At 41.9% G+C, this 16,477-nt stretch overlaps 1 protein-coding gene across 1 annotated transcript; it reads right to left on the bottom strand.

Moving 5' to 3' along the window:
• Window positions 1-8,021: 8,021 nt before the first annotated feature.
• On the bottom strand, window positions 8,022-11,522 carry LOC120518739 (E3 ubiquitin-protein ligase TRIM39-like). The gene is made up of 3 exons (XM_039741720.1): window positions 11,454-11,522; window positions 10,560-11,053; window positions 8,022-8,039 (listed from the first exon to the last, which is right to left on the bottom strand). The coding sequence occupies exons 1-3, from the start codon at window positions 11,500-11,502 to the stop codon at window positions 8,022-8,024; spliced, it is 561 nt and encodes a 186-aa protein (XP_039597654.1). The 5' UTR covers window positions 11,503-11,522.
• Window positions 11,523-16,477: the final 4,955 nt, after the last annotated feature.

Genomic DNA, 16,477 nt, shown 5'->3' with positions numbered 1-16,477 from the left:
TTTCAAATCATTTAAATCATTGTCATTTAAATCACATCACAAAGTTGTCCAAATCAGGTTTCCATCTTAAAAATGTTAGGAAATTAAGGCACTTTCTAAATAAGCAGGATTCTGAGAAATTAATTCCTCCATTTATTTCTAGTAGGATTGACGACTGCAATGCGGTGTTCACTGGCTGTTCAAACTGTTCTTTATTCAGCCTCCAGTTAATCCAAAATGCGGCTGCATGAATTATTACAAGAACAAGAAAATACGAAGACATAACTCCAGTTCTTAAATCCTTACACTGGCTCCTGGTTAAGTTTAGGGCAGATTTCAAAATCCTCCTTTTAACATACAAAGCATTAAATGGCCGAGGTCCGGCTTACTTGTTTGAACTTATCATGACTTACAAACCTGAGCGCACATTAAGAACTCAAGATGCTGGTCTGCTTAGGATTCCAAGGATTAATAAAATAACAGTGAGAGGTCGAGCTTTTAGTTACAGGACCCCCCTAAACTGTGGACTGGTCTGCCTGCTACTATAAGAGATGCCCCTTCAGTCTCAGCTTTTAAATCCCATCTGAAGACTCATTACTTCAGTTTAGCACACCCTGACTAGAGCTGCTGATTAACTGTACAGACTGCATCTCTGTTGTTAGTCATTAGCACTAAAACATAAGTAACATGATAGTTAGAATTGGATACTAACCCTCACCTATTCTGTTTCTCTTCTCGGTACTCAAATGTGCCACTCGGTGCCACGGCCCACCTGCCAAGTTGTTTTGCCTGCCTAAGGTAAAGTCATCCCTGATGGAGGATCACAGGAATTGTCGGCTAGAGTGGTCCTTTCATCGGATTGGCTGGCCCAGCGCTGACTCAGCTGTGGAATGGCCAATAGGAGGAGGCAATTTGATGGATGAGGTCTCCAAGACTCTAAACAAATCCAAATCCTATTATGGGATGTCATCTACTGTTAAATTCTGCTCTGTACTTTGTTTTTTTGGGAGTTTTTCTTTGTCTTCTTCGAGAGTCAATGCTGGGGGATGTCAAGAGGCCTGTTAAAGCCCATTGCAGCACTTCTTGTGTAATATTGGGGTATATAAAAAGAAATGGCATTTTATTGTATTGTAAATAGTATGAAAGCACGGCCCCTTAAACACTGACAGGCTGTTTGCCAAACTGTGCAGTGAGAGTCTTGAAAGCCTTCTGCTGCATTTGGTGGTCCGCTGGCTGTCTCACAGGGCAGTTTTACAACAGAGAGCTGCGTGAATTTCTTTCTCTGAGAACTCCCAGTTTGCCAGCTGTTTTGACAACCACTTGTGGGATCTGAAGCTTGCGTATTTGGCCGACATATTTCAACTTTTAAATATCTTGAATCAGAGCATGCAGGGTCACGATCACAGCATACTTCATTAGCAAGATAAAGTTTGTGCATTTATACAGAAAATTGGATTTTGGGAGAAAAAGCTAAACAAAGGAAATACTGTAATGTTCCCGATCCTTCACCAGGTGCCAGGAACATCCAATGTGCCTGCAGACCTACAGTGGTCCTGCCTATCATATCGTCACATCTGACCCACCTGAAGGAATACTTCAACGAGTGTTTCCCAGAGCTGGACAATCGTCATTTAACTCTTTGAGGGCTGAATATTTTTTACGAAAAACTTTTTTCTGAAAAGCAGTGGTATAACATAGAAACCAACATAAAACGTCTGTTGCTGCATGCTGTGGCTGCTAATTCGCCAAGAATGTGCGACAGGCATACTGCCAAGCTGTCTTTGTGTGGCGGGGCCAGCAGCAGAGGTGTATTGCATTCTGGTATCAAACTCTTATCATTGTTAACTGGCAGTCCATCTAGGCGAACAGTGTCGTAGGCGTGTCAGCTACCTGAACCTGTTCAGCACCACGATTAGCTGGGGACCAGTGAGCTGAAGCTGGAACATCACATTAGTTTTCAAGCACTTGTATCATAGTCCTATTCGAGAGAATAGGCAAAACATCGTCCATGGAGTATTTTCCTTTACACGTCTGCTTTGATCTCTCAACAGATGTCAGAGCAGTTTTTACCGTCGTTTGTGCCTTGCTACTCACAGGAGTGCAGCAAATATCAGTCAAAACCAATAAAGCTAAATTTCCTTCTTGCAACGAGAGTCCAACTAAAACATAATGGTTGGTTTTGTCACAGTTTACAGTTGATTACATCGTCAACTCCTCCTTTTGACAAAAGTTGGCATCAGTCCTGAAAGAGTTAAACTAAATAGGAAATCCATTTCAGTGAGTCCTGAACTGAAGAGGATTGTCTTGATTTGAGGTGAAGTTTGAAAATGAAATCCTCAGTCATTCCCCTATCAGAATTTTGGAGCAATCTCAGAAGCAAATACGCAGTGTTGAGTGAAAAAGCCGTCTGATGCCTCTTAGCATTTAGAACAACATACCTGAGTGAAGCAGGCCGTTCTGCATTGAATGAACTGAAAACCAAAAACAGAGCACGGCTACATGTGGGAAATGATTTGAGATTGGCACTAAGCCAGCTGCAACCCAGAGTGGGCAAACTGTGCAAGAACATCCAAGACAAATGTCTCACTAGCCCTGGGGTGAGTTTTATAATTTTATTTTAAGCAGCAGTCAATTTGTTTCATAATGAAAGTGCTTTGTTTTATCGAGTTTAGTTACCTGCACTCAACAGGCCTGTATAGCAGTTTATTACAGACACGTGGTATGTTCTTTATTGGATGGTGATAAGTAGCGAGTCCTCAGCCTAAGGGGACCTTGGCATGAAGAAGGCTGGTCACCCCTGCATTAAAGCCATCATGTTTAGGACTTTGTCGCATATCCGTTACATGCAGTGACTGCTTGAAGTCTACAATTCACAAACATCACCAGGTGCTGAGGATCTTATCTGGTGATGCTCGGCCATCTTCAGCTCCTGCTTGTCTCCTTTATGTTTTTCTCTTCAGCATATGGAAGTCCTGCTCAATTAGATTTAAATCAGGTGACTGGCTTGGCCATTCAAGAATTTTTATTCTTTAGCTTTGAAAACTCCTGTGTTGCCTCAGCAGTCTGTTTGAGGTCGTTACCTTGTGGTAGGATGAAGTGCCATCCAGCAAGTTTGGAGGCATTTACTGGAATTTGAGCAGATCAGATGTTTCTAAACCTCAGAATTCATTGTGCTGCTGTTGTCAGCAGTTCCTTCATCAATGAAGAGGAGTGTGCCAGAACCTACATACATGCCCAAGTCATAACACCACCCTCTACAATGTTTAACAGATGAGGTGGTCTGCTTTGGATCTTGGGATGTTCCTTATTGTCTGCACACGTTGCTCTTGCCATCACTTTCTTTCATCTGTCTACAAGTCTTTTTCCCAGAATTCAGCAGACTTTCTGAAGTCCTTTTTCACAAACTGTAATCTGGCCCTGTGTTTTTGTGGCTAACTAGTGGTTTGTATCCTGCAGTGTGGCCTCTGTGTTTCTGTTTGTGAAGTCCTCAGCTGATCGTCGTCTCTGTCACATCTACCTCTGCCTACTGAAGACTCTTTCTGTTCTGTCAGACAGGCATTTCTGGCTTTTTCTTGACCACAGTGAGGATTCTTCTGTCATCAGCAATGGAGGTCTTCCTTGGCCTACCAGTCTCTTTGTGATTCCTGAGCTCACCACTGTGTTCTTCTTCATCATATTCCAGACAGTTGATTTCAGTCATCCTAAGGTTTTACTGACATCACAAACAGTTTTATTCTCGTGTTTTACCTCACAATAGCTTCTTTGATTTTCATTAGCACAGCTCATGTTGAACAATGGCAGCTCCAAACTCCAAACAGTAGAAGAAAGCTGAAGTATCTTATGAAGCCATGAAACACACCTGAGGAATCACAAACACCAATTGTCCCACCAAATGGGGGGACATCATGTAGACAAAGTGCTGTGACTTCTACATGGTGTGACCTAAATGTGTGCCAATCCCCTTAATGAAAGTCTGCAATGTGCACTTTAATCACATCTGAATGTTTTACTTTGTACTTTTAAACTGTGGAACACAGGGGCACCAAGGACCCCAAACATTATGGAGGGCACTGCATATGCTAAAGAGATTGAGTCTCTCAAGAACAGAGAAGCCATTCCCAAAGGCAGTGCACTAATAAATCTTGATCCCTCCATAGACGTTCAGAGTTGGAAGTCGTATTAGTGAAGTTCAACTTTCTCTCAAAGATGAAGCCCTTCTGTTAATCCCTGGAAGTCTTCACGTTGTTTCTTGGTTAGTGCCATTACCACGAGCAGACTGAACATCAAGGACGTCTCTTCATGGAGGAGCTCTGTGTGTTGTTGGTGCAAAAACAGTTATAAGCAGAGCCATATTTAATGTGTCATTTGTAGGAAACTTTGTTGTGTATTTCACACTCAGAAGATGGCTGACTTAGCAGCAGTAAGTACAGAACCTCCCTTTACTAATGTAGAGCTTGATGTGTTCAGTTCTTGTACTTCTGACTCACGTCATACCGGTAACAGATGGCAGTCAGATTCACCTGTGTGAGTATCAGGGTGGTCCATGACTGTCCTGGACTTCAACCCTTCACATTCTTCACACAATGTAGGGGTGTATGAATGAATGATAGATGTGACCCGGAGGACACCTGACTGAACATTTTAACAATCAGGGACAGTAAGACTCACTCATGAGTATCTCCTGAGTTTCATGGCTGAAGTGATGGCTCGTATGAATGGTAGACCCTGATGACCCTGAGGACCCACAGCCACTAACTCCTTCCACACTGCTCACCCAAATGGCTGTCATGTTTAAAGCTCCTCCTGGTGACTTCAATACAAAGACGTGCACAAGGAGCACTGGAGACAAGTGCAGTGTTTGGCCAATGGCTTTAGAGACAAATGGAGGAAAACAGCACAACTCTCCTCTGCAGTCATGTAGTACGTGGAAAACTGGAGGGCCGACATTAAACCTGGAGATGTGGTCCTACTGTGGAACTGTCAGTCTAAAGACACGATTAGACCCCTGGACTGATAACTATAGGGGCTCCTAGTGGGGATGGCAGAGTCTGGACAGCTGAGGTTAAAGCTGGCAAGGAAAGGGAAACCAAACATTACAACAGGCCAGTATCTGAACTTCTCTCATTATTTCATCACAGTCATTAAGGGGGACGTGTTTGATATCAGGTGGTGGTCATGTTGGCAAAGATATTAATTATTATTTTATTGTCCTATACTGTTGTGTTTAACACTCTAAATTGTGAGCCTCCTGATGTTTGTCCTTCTTGAGCTGCCATACAGAGGGGCGGTCCCAATGTAAATTAGTGTAACCATGGCAACCCACAGCCTTCTTTAGGCCCCAAGTTCATCCTGCCTGTGTAGGCCTTTGGTCACATGATCAGTAAGTTCATATCTGTGCCAGTTTACCGTTATGTATTAATATTTACAGTTCAGAACCCGTTAGCGAGCCGTTTGTTATTTGTGTGCTGCTCTTCACTTGTCACTCCGCTGTGTTTCTATTGTTTCACTTGCCTTTGAGTTATGGACTGTTTGTTTCTTCACTTTGTAGTTTCACGCCTGCTCTTTGTTAATAAGATGGAGATTCGTACGCGGTGTCAAGGTGGTCTGCAGGATGATAAACTGATAAAGGGGGGAGTTCAGCTACCTGAAGGTCTATTAAGTCATAATAGTGAGGATCAGAACATCTACAGAGATGATAACTGGGAATAGAACTGGAATCTCTGATAGGACAACAGCACAGACCAGTGCGCCACCAGTTCAGACAAATGAGGCACCAGAAAGAGAAGAAGAAGAGAAAACCCGCAGCTTGAGACATCTTGGGACTTGTGATTTATCCTGTTACTAAATTATAAACTGATCTCAGTCTGATTAATTCTTTTAAAGTTTACTTTTAATTTCATAATAAAACAAGTTCTTTATTATATTACTGACCAACTTCACTCTTGGGGTATGAAGACACACTTTGGACTGTCATCATCGTAAAGCAGGATGACAACATGGTGGCACAAGTGTCAATTCAGTCTGTGATCTACAAGTGTATAAAGCTCTTTGTAAATCGTAACACAAATTCTTTTACTGATGTGGTGTTCTGTGTTCTGTGCCACGGTGACAATGCTGGAGCAGACATGACAAGACCTCAGCAGAGAACTCAACACGGACTTCGTACTTCTGAGTATTGTGTCCACCCAAAGCACCAAAGATACACTCAGGAGGATGAAGATAAAGACCACCAAGAACATAACCTCACGTTTCTGACTACCCACCGGACCACACTGAACACCTGCTGACCACTCCTAATGGTTCAAGTGGCCCACATGCGGTGACTTCCCTGTCCAGTGTGACTTTGTTGTGTCTTCTGTCACCTCGTCACACTGAAAGACCTCAACATTTAACTGTTTAAAGATCCAAGGAAGCCAAAGCCTCCTGTGACGCTGCTCTACCATAAAGTGTCAACAAGAGGAGGCTCCAGTGACACAACTGTCATCATCAACATGTCGTCATTGGGAATGTGACACCACAGACATGGCAATGAAACACAAAACCTGAAAACTGAAATATGTGGTGAACAAAATGTCCATTGAGAGGGAGTGTGGCTGAGGGTCTGACTGCATTAAAATTGGTGTTAAAATTATCAGCAAACTTGGATTGTGTGACTCAAATGGACCTTAATGTTAAAATGAACAGAAAACAAGAAGAGCACTGATGGATTTGGTTCAATTTCAATTCTATTCATGACCACCAGATTTTATTTTTTTATATATTTTTAAATACTTATGAAAAAATGAGCACATCATCCACATTAAAGGCATTCCCATAATGCTGTGCTTTTGAACTGAAGACCCGCCTTCCCCCTTATTCATTGGTCAATAGTCCTGTCTTCAGTTCAAAATGTCAGTCCCATGTGACTTGCAGTTCCTGTTAGTGACATGCGCTGATTTTTCTGAAGTATCCATTTATATAATACGCCTGGTTTACATGCTTTTGAGTTTATGGATAACCGACATGTGGATGATGAGACACAAGTAATGTGAGATTTTATTATCTCTTTATTTAATGGACGTTTTTCACATCATTTGTTGTTGTGCAGCATTGGTCACCATTGGCTGTTCTTATATCATAAACTTTTGCCATTTTCAGCCATCACAACAAGCTACATTGGAGTAATAAATATAAAAAAAAATCAATTTTGAGAGGAGTAGTCATTTAAGTTTATTTCAGGGAGGCACGGTGGCACAGTGGTTAGACTGACAAGCATATTAGGAGATGTGTCCATCTCCTTCAGGGTCACTTTGAAGACCACCACACCAGTAGAGCCCACTCAGAACTGGTTCAGTTTCTCCTTCCCCATTGACTTCAGTTCATTTCACTGAGTTCACTGAAGTCCCCGATCATTTCCATTATTTCGCCCACCTTAAGGTGAAGTGAACTCAGCAGGTCCACTCATCACTCCTCACCATTCAGTAACAGACGTGATGGCGTCAGAATATAACAAGAGGCCTCTGAAGTCGGTGTGTGACGACACAAACACAAATGTGCTCTGGCGCTCTGCTTCTTCAGGTCTTCATGTTCAGTTCAGAGACAGAAGGCTCACAGCAAAGTGACAAGTGACACTGCAATGGCTACTGGGAATTTCATTGATGCAGCATTCAGCAGATCCATCCTGTTTGTTACTGAGATTTGAGCAAATCTGACATGAAAAGGTCCAAGAACTCCAGCTGAGGGGCAGACACATTCACAAATGTCATCTCAGAGTCATCAGGAGATTTGGACAATAAAAAAGAAAACAGCGGAGAGCCTGAAACACAGCGAGGCGTCTTGTCATCTAAATCAGAGGAGTGAATGAAAAGATCTGACTTGACCTGAGACCACTGGGGGGCTACTTTATGACTGAATTATGAAATCAATCATTGTGATTTGTAAGTCACTTTGGATTGAGGTTTCTGCCACAACTCAAGGACTCATCTGAAGGGTGTCAGTGAAGTTCACAGCTGTAGTTCAAATCTAAATGTGTTTACAGTACGTGGTGTTCTGTCCTTGTGCCACTAGGTGGGGATAGCGGGCTGTGGAAAAAGAGAAAAAGAAAGGAACAGAAACGGGAAGTTTGAGTCTGTTATTGGCTTTCTATTGTTGGATTAAATGTGTCATCTGTGGACTCGGAGTCTTTACATTTTACATCGTGACAACTTAACACAATAATTATTTTATTTAGGGATGAATGCAGTCTTTAATATTAGAAATACAAATAAAGAAAAACATAAAAACAGACAGCCAGACAAATCAGTGGGATTGATGTTTAAATGAATTAATGTGTGGACATGAACAGAATTAACAGTGGAATTTGAAATCAACAATTTCCCTTTTGTATTTATCTAGGCATGAAAGTCACATAAATCTGATCTTTTAATACTTTAAAGATAAAAATAAAATATTTCCTCAAACTCACGTCATTGAAATTACTTCTCTTAAAAAATCAAGTAGCTTAAGTCTTGACATAACTTTTCAAGTTTTCTTCATCTACACAAACAAGTGCATGAAGTTCCATCTAATGGCATATCTGGTGGCCTTCCTCAAAGTCACACCTCACCTGTCACACTTTGTTCTGCTGCTCTTCATTTTCTGTGCCACGTATTTCACTATCCTGGTGTGAAAATTCAACATACAGCAAAGGTTTTATTCATTCATGTTGAACTGACAGCTTCTTCTTCCAAAATGTTCCTCCAAGAAAGGAGAAGACGAGCAAACATTCAAGTTCAGGTTTAGTGACAAGTGTGCAGATTACAGGAAACTCTGACTTGTCTGCTTGACAAACATGAACATCACGTTTAGAGTTTCATTAACATGTGAGAAAGTCAAAGATACGAACAGTGAGACCACCGACATGTGTGTGGTGTGCAGACGAGAGCAGTGACTGTGATGAGTGAGAGGAAGAGCATGAAGATCACGCTGATGACACGAGTTTATCTACAACTCCAAAGTCACTCAGCAAATCTCATCAGTGACGCTAACTTTTCATACTGCAGGCCCGCTATATGTAGAGGCTTCTGTTCAACAAATTTAATTTTATTATTATTATTATTTATTTATTTATTTTTAATAAATACCTCCAAGTGGCCCAGTGCCTCACAACTTCGGACTTCAAATCCCAGCATGCTCAGCGTCTCTGTGGAGTTAATGTGTTCTCCTGGTGTCACATGACTTTTCTCCCAGTTCTCCCAGTCGCACATCCACTGGTAACACCAGTCAAACACACTTGCAGTTCTGTCCCCGACTCTATTTGAGTTCATTTATAAATGACAGACAAAGTGACATTTCTGAGTCTCACATACTTCACACTCAAATCAACCAATAAATAAACTGATTCAGACGAGGACTGGATTGATGAACTTGAGTCCATTTTTAATTATTTTAATTACACTTCATGACCACAAGAGGTGCCATTCACACACAATTCTGTATTCTGTTGTCATTTTTAATTGTTCTGATTTGTGTCAAGTCATCCATTTTGAATTCTGTTTCTTCAGTTCTTTTTCATCACGTCTAGCACTCTGTTCAGTAATTAAACTTATTATTGTCATTTCTGTCACACACTCCGACTCCAGCACTGCAGCAGACCACCTGTGTGTGTCACTGAAATGACGTCGAAGTCTGCCGGGAGGTTCAGGACTGTGAGGTGGACCCTCAGAGAAGTTCACGAGAAGCCATTTTCTTACAGAGGACAGCCCGTGTCACCTCACTGATGTCGATGATTTCTTTTTGTAATTCCTGCCTTTCTTTATTTCATTTGACGTCCCTTTCTGTTTTATTTCATTTCATCCCAAACTAATCTCAGTGTTGATGAACTTCTCAGCAGACTTACAGTGTTGTGTATTTCAGTCCACGTTTAACAATAGAAGTATATAACGCTAGATAGGAATTCAGGTTTGTCTGATCGGTGGTCTCGTAGTAGCACAGTGATTGGTGGTCCGGCCTTCAGCTCTGGTGTCACAGGTTGGTTCTTATCCATGTTGCCCCCCACATTGACAGCCTCCTTGACCCTGAATTAGATAAGCGAGTTACAAAATGGACGGTGGGCTCGATATTCAGGGTCTCTGATTACTTCTGCTCAACTCACACTCTTCATGTCTTTTAATGTCACAAAGTGGGCACCTCAGGGTCATCAGGACTGACCACCAGCAAGTGACGTCACACAACGACTGAAGAAAACCAATCCAGTGCTGTGGAGAACACAACCATCTTTGTTGAATTCCTCTTTGAATGTCAAATTAAAGACGCGCACTCAGGATTTCTGTTCATTCTCAGACCCTCAGATTCACATTTGATGATGGAGCCGGCGCTTTGATCCAACGCCATTTAAAAATCCCAGGTGTTCAGTCCTGATGTCTCATTAAACACAGAAATCCTGAAAATGAAAATCAGACGAGCAGCAAACAGCAGGACACCTCAGGGGGGCTTTGAGTTCCGGTGGTCTGATGTTAAAGAAAGTCTCCATCGGCTTTGTGCTGCTCAGAGATGGACAGGCGCGCTAATACAGAGGGGTCAGTGTGTGCGGGGGGCAGATGACCAGAGGGGCAGCGTTTTACCACGTCATTAAGATTAGGATTGAAGTACGGATAGAGGGGCTCAGTGAAGGAGTCTGTGAAGGTGTAGAGGTGAGAGCGGGACTGGGCATTGTAAAAGGAGACCTGACCTTCATCATAGTCCAGAAAGACCCCCACTGTCTGTGGCTTCACTCTCAGCGGGAGGGGGAGAGGACGGCCAATGCAAGCTACATACTCGTTCTCATTCCTCAGCCACACAGTCCAGTATCCATCATATGGGCTCACTGTAATCTCCCCCTTCCTGCTGACCGACTTTCTGGCAACTCCTAAATCCCAGTTAGTCTTCCCCCCGACCTCCACCTCCCAGTAGTGTCTCCCTGACGTGAATCCTTCTCTGGCCAGGACACAAACACAGTGGTTAAACCTCTTTGGATTGTCCGTCACTCTCTGCCATGTGTCTGTCAGTCTCACTTCTTTCCTGTCTTCAGACACAATGAGACATGGATGTGCAGTCTCAGGGTCAAAAGTGACATCAGCTGAGGAGAAGAAGAAGAAAAGAGGAAGACGTCAGGAAATCAGGGGACTTGAGGAAGACAACACATTTACACTCCTTGAAGGACCTGAACATTAAAAAGACAAAGACGTCAAACAGCACGTGTTCAGTTCTCAGCCCACCAAGCCCCTCGTGTGTCTCTTTGTGTCACTGCTCGGCCCCCCTGTGTAGTCGCACCTCTGACCTCCTCCATTTTATCTTCATTTAACCCTAAAGAGCCTGATCACCACGCTGTGAACTCAACAGCACAAGAACGGCGACATTTTAATAAAAGACGAATCACACAGCGAGGATTTGTTAAAGACACAAACAAGAAGACCACCAGTGAGGCCTGGCACTCGTTCACAGACTCACCAGCAGCTCTCAGACTTGTGGTCACTAACCTGAGGGTCTCATGTCCCCCCTGGCCTGTTGTCCTCCTGTTCCTGTCATTCCTGTCCACTTTGATTCATTTTGCTCTGCTGTGTCGGTGACTCTGTCACTTTTCTCGTCCTTACACTGTGTTGGTGGCCTTTTATTTAGCAGACCCCCCATTTTATGTTTCTCAGTTCCTTGTCAGAAGTGACAACGGGGGGCACTGAATTTATGACACTGAATCTAACAACACAAGATGGCCGCCTGTCATTGATGAGGATGAAGTGTCACAAGTCATCAGTCAGCAGGGACACCATGTGACCAGTCAGTACAGGTGAGGGGGGCTTTAATAAAGAGAGGGGGACGAGAGGACATACAAGGTGACAACACTGATAGTGACGACAAAGGACAGGACAGCAGGACAAAACACAAAGTGGCACTAAAGAGGGGACAGGACTGGACACTGAGGGGCTGAGAATGGAGAGCAGACCCTGTGAGGACTCAGCAGCACTCAGTTTACTTTAAAAAGAGCAAACGTTGGGAGTGAAAACCTCAAGTGTGTCCTCAGTGTTGTCATCTCACAAATACTTCAACATCGACATGCTGGAAATGTAGAAAATTCACAGTGGGCCTGAGAAAGGGTCTGCACTGAAACACAAGAGGGTCCTAAGTGACAGAAAGGACATCACGGAGTCTTTAAATAGCAGGATTAGTGACAATGACACGCAGTGCTAATCGGTACGAGACCACCGAGTCAAAGTGACCTTCTGAGAATAAAGTCTACAAGACAAACGAGAGTCCTTTGTACCGAGGGGACATCTGAGGAGTTGTGTCTGCACGAGGAGGGTCCGGTCTTTAGTTCTGTCTTTACTGACTTGTCTGATGTTCTTGAAATACAAAATAAAGTAATGTCCGCCTGCCAAGGAGAATCCAGCTGTTTATGACAGAGGATTGTTTAGTGAACTTCATAGGAATATGTCAATGTCAATGTCAATGTCAATTTATTTATATAGCACATTTAAAACAACAAAGTAATGCTGCGGCCAAAGTGCTTTACAATAATAGAATAAAAGAAAAATAAAAAAACAAAAACAGTAAACAATAAAACATAAAAATATATTCACATAAAATAAGATAGATAATAAATAGAAATAATGTTATATGATCACAAAGAGGAAACCCTCAGTATTACTGAAGGTCACTGAATGCAAGTGAAAAGAAGTGAGTCTTTAATCTCGTTTGAATTGTAGACGACTCCTTAATATGATGAGGTAAAGAGTTCCACAGGTGAGGAGCAGCAGCTGTCAAAGCCCTGTGTGTCCCCCTTAGTTTTACACTCGGTATGAGGGACATCAAGAGATAACTGACCAGAAGATCTAAGCACTCTGGATGGCTGGTGTAAAACACACAGTTCAGATAAATAGGCAGGAGCGACCCCATGTAAAGATTTAAAAACTAGCAACAAGATTTTAAAATCAATTTGAAAACTGACAGGCAGCAGCCAGTGTAAAGAAGCTAGGATTGGAGAAACAGAATCAGACTTTCTTCCCCAACCAGAAAGCGAGTGGCAGCATTTTGGACCAACTGTAACCTGCGTATCAGAGATTTGCTAATTCCAGAATACAGCGAATTGCAATAATCGAGGTGAGAAAAAATAAAAGCATGAGTACCTGTCTCAAGATCTTTAGAAGATACAAAAGGCTTGATCTTACCTAATAGACGGTTGGAAAAAGCAACTCTTGACTACAGAATTTACTTGTTTCTCAAACGAGAGGTTACTATCAAAGGTAACACCAAGATTATGGACTTGATGTTTGGAAAAGACAGAGAAAGAGCAGAGAAGTCCAAGACTAATGTGGGCTTTAGCTGATGGACCTACTATAAGCTGTTCTCTGTTTTAGGTTGATTCAGATCATGAAAATTATTGGCCATCCACGATCTTAGTTCAGACAGGCAGTTGTGGAGTTGATTTGTTGCAGAATTGCAGATGGGAATATAAACCTGAGTATCATCAGCATAGCAGTGAAAAGAAATGTTGAATTTCCTACAAATAGCTCCAATAGGGTGAAGGTATATAGAGAATAAAACAGGAGCCAAAATGGATCCCTGAGGAACACCACATTTAAGAGGAGCAGTAGATGAAAAAGAGGAATTTAAAGTCACTGAAAAGTGTCTACCAGTTAGATATGACCTGAACCAGTTAAGAGCGGCCCCTTTATGCCCAACAAGATGTTAGAACATTAGAACATTAGAACAATCGAGACGAGAACAGGCCATTCAGCCCAACAAAGCTCGCCAGTCCTATCCACTTGTTTCCTCCAAGAAAACATCAAGTCGAAGTTTTGAAAGTCCCTAACGCCTTACTGTCTACCACACTACTTGGTAGCTTTTTCCAAGTGTCTATCGCTCTTTGTGTAAAGAAAAACTTCCTAATGTTTGTGCGAAATTTACCCTTAACAAGTTTCCAACTGTGTCCCCGTGTTCTTGATGAACTCATTTTAAAATACAAGTCTCGATCCACTGTACTAATTCCCTTCATAATTTTAAACACTTCAATCATGTCACCTCTTAATCTTCTTTTGCTTAAACTGTAAAGGCTCAGCTCTTTTAATCTTTCCTCATAATTCAACCCCTGTAGACCTGGAATCAGCCTAGTCGCTCTTCTCTGACCTTTCTAGTGCTGCTATGTCCTTTTGTAGCCTGGAGACCAAAACTGCACACAGTACTCAAGATGAGGCCTCACCAGTGCATTATAAAGGTTGAGCAGAACCTCCTGGACTTGTACTCCACAGATCAAGGCTATATAACCTAACATTCTGTTAGCCTTCTTAATGGCTTCTGAACACTGTTTGAAGTTGATAGCTTGAGTCCACTATGACTCCTAAATCCTTCTCATAAGGTGTACTCTCGATTTTCCGACCGCCCATTGTGTATTCAAACCTAATATTTTTACTTCCTATGTGTAATTCTTTACATTTACTGACATTAAATTTCATCTGCCACAAATCTGCCCAAGCCTGTATGCTATCCAAGTCCTTCTGTAATGATATAACGGATTCCAAATTATCTGCTAATCCACCTATCTTGGTATCATCTGCAAACTTAACCAGCTTGTTACTTATATTCCTATCTAAATCATTTATATATATTAAAAATAGCAGCGGCCCTAGCACTGAACCCTGCTGGTCACCACTCTTAACATCGGCCAGTTCTGATGAGGTTCCTCGCACCATCACCCTCTGCTTCCTGTGTCTGAGCCAATTCTGCACCCATCTAAAAACATCACCCTGAACTCCCACTTCTTTTAACTTGATGCCCAACCTCTCATGTGGCACCTTATCAAATGCTTTCTGAAAGTCCAGATAAATAATATCATAAGCTCCACTTTGATCGTATCCTTTGTTGCCTCCTCATAGAATTCCAACATGTTAGTAAAACACGACCTCCCTCTTCTGAACCCATGCTGACTGTTCAGAATAACTCCTGTCCTTGTCATGTGTTGCTCAATCTTATCCTTAATAATTCCTTCCATTAATTTTCCTGTGATGCTTGTTGCTTACTGGCCTATAGTTGCTTGATCTGCCCTGTCACCCTTTTTATATAATGGGATGATATTTGCCATTTTCCAGTCCTTTGGAATCTCTCCAGTGCACAGTGACTTCCTAAAAATATGTGTCAAGGGTTTATATATGTACTCACTAGCCTCCTTAAGAACACGAGGATAAATATTATCTGGGCCTGGTGATTTGTTTGATTTCATCTTATTTAATCTGAGCAGCACTTCTCCCTCTACAATTTCCAAATCCCTCAGTACCTCCTTAGTAGTCCCTGTTACTCTCTGAGGTTATCCACTTGCTCACTTGTGAACACCTCAGAAAAATGTAAGTTTAGGGCATCTGCTATTTCATTGTCTGTATCTTTTAATTCCCTTTACTATTCCTGATGAACTTGACCTCCTCCTTAACTGTTCTTTTACTACTAAAATACTGAAAGAATCTCTTGGGGTCTTCTTTCTCCTTATCTGCTCTATTCCTCTCCAACTGTCTTTTAGCCTCTCTGATATCCTTCTTAATGGTTGCCCTCATGTTCTCATACGCGCTACGATTCTCTTTGCAGTCATTAGTCTTATATGCCTTATACAGCAGTTTTTTCCTTTGCAACTTCTTTTTTAAATCTTTATTAATCCATCGTGGAGTTTTTTTTAGTTTCCTATTAATTCCAAATTTAGGTATGTATCTGTCCTGCATTACATTTTTAAACCTGTTCCACTGCTCTTCGACTGTCTCCACATTTAAAAGCTTATCCCAGTCTATCCTACTTAGACTTTGTCGCATCTGCTCAAAATTAGCCTACCAAAGTTCAACTTAACAATTTTAGTCTTTGCATCTGTACTCTTACAAAATACTGAGAATTGTATGACATTCTGGTCACGTGACCCTAGTGGTTCAATCACCTCTACACCCTCAATTCTATCCTGATTATTACAGAATACTAAATCCAGACAGGCTTCACCCCGTGTTGGCTCTTTAACATGCTGTGTTAACAAACAGTCGCTGATTACTTCTAAAAACTCCTGCTCTTGTGCTCCTCCATCTGTAAGGTTATCCCAGTTAATATTTGGATAATTAAAGTCCCCCATGACTATAATATCCCCCTGTAAACTTGCCTTTTTGATATTACTAAAAAGATGTGTGTTGAAGCCACATCAGCAATATTTCATGGTCAATAGTGTCAAAGGCAGCGGACAGGTCAAGGAGGACAAGGACTGCCGCATCACCTGAGTCAGTAATAAGAGATGTCGTTGAACACTTTCAGGAGTGCCGTTTCAACACCATGATAACACCTAAAACCAGATTGGTCGATCTCAAATAAATTAATGGAGTTAAGGTGATCGACCAATTGATTATAAATAATTTTTTCTAGAATTTTAGCCAGAAATGGGAGCTGAGAAATTGGATGAAAGTTGGTTAAAACTCCAGGATCTAATCCTGCCTTTTTTAGACGGGGACGGACTGCAGCATGTTTAAAAAATGAGGACACAATCCCTGAACTA

Source organism: Polypterus senegalus, chromosome 1 (assembly GCF_016835505.1).
Source record: "Polypterus senegalus isolate Bchr_013 chromosome 1, ASM1683550v1, whole genome shotgun sequence".
Lineage (NCBI taxonomy): Eukaryota > Metazoa > Chordata > Cladistia > Polypteriformes > Polypteridae > Polypterus > Polypterus senegalus.
Note: the sequence above shows the minus strand (reverse complement) of the source record. Positions and strands in the feature narration are given on the sequence as shown.

Excerpts from the sequence above, each read along its gene's own strand:
- LOC120518739 (XM_039741720.1), bottom strand. The coding sequence starts at position 11,502 with ATGACAGGAACAGGAGGACAACAGGCCAGGGGGGACATGAGACCCTCA. Across the intron at positions 11,054-11,453 it reads GGGGGACATGAGACCCTCAG|CTGATGTCACTTTTGACCCT; the intron begins GTTAGTGACCAC and ends TCTTCTCCTCAG.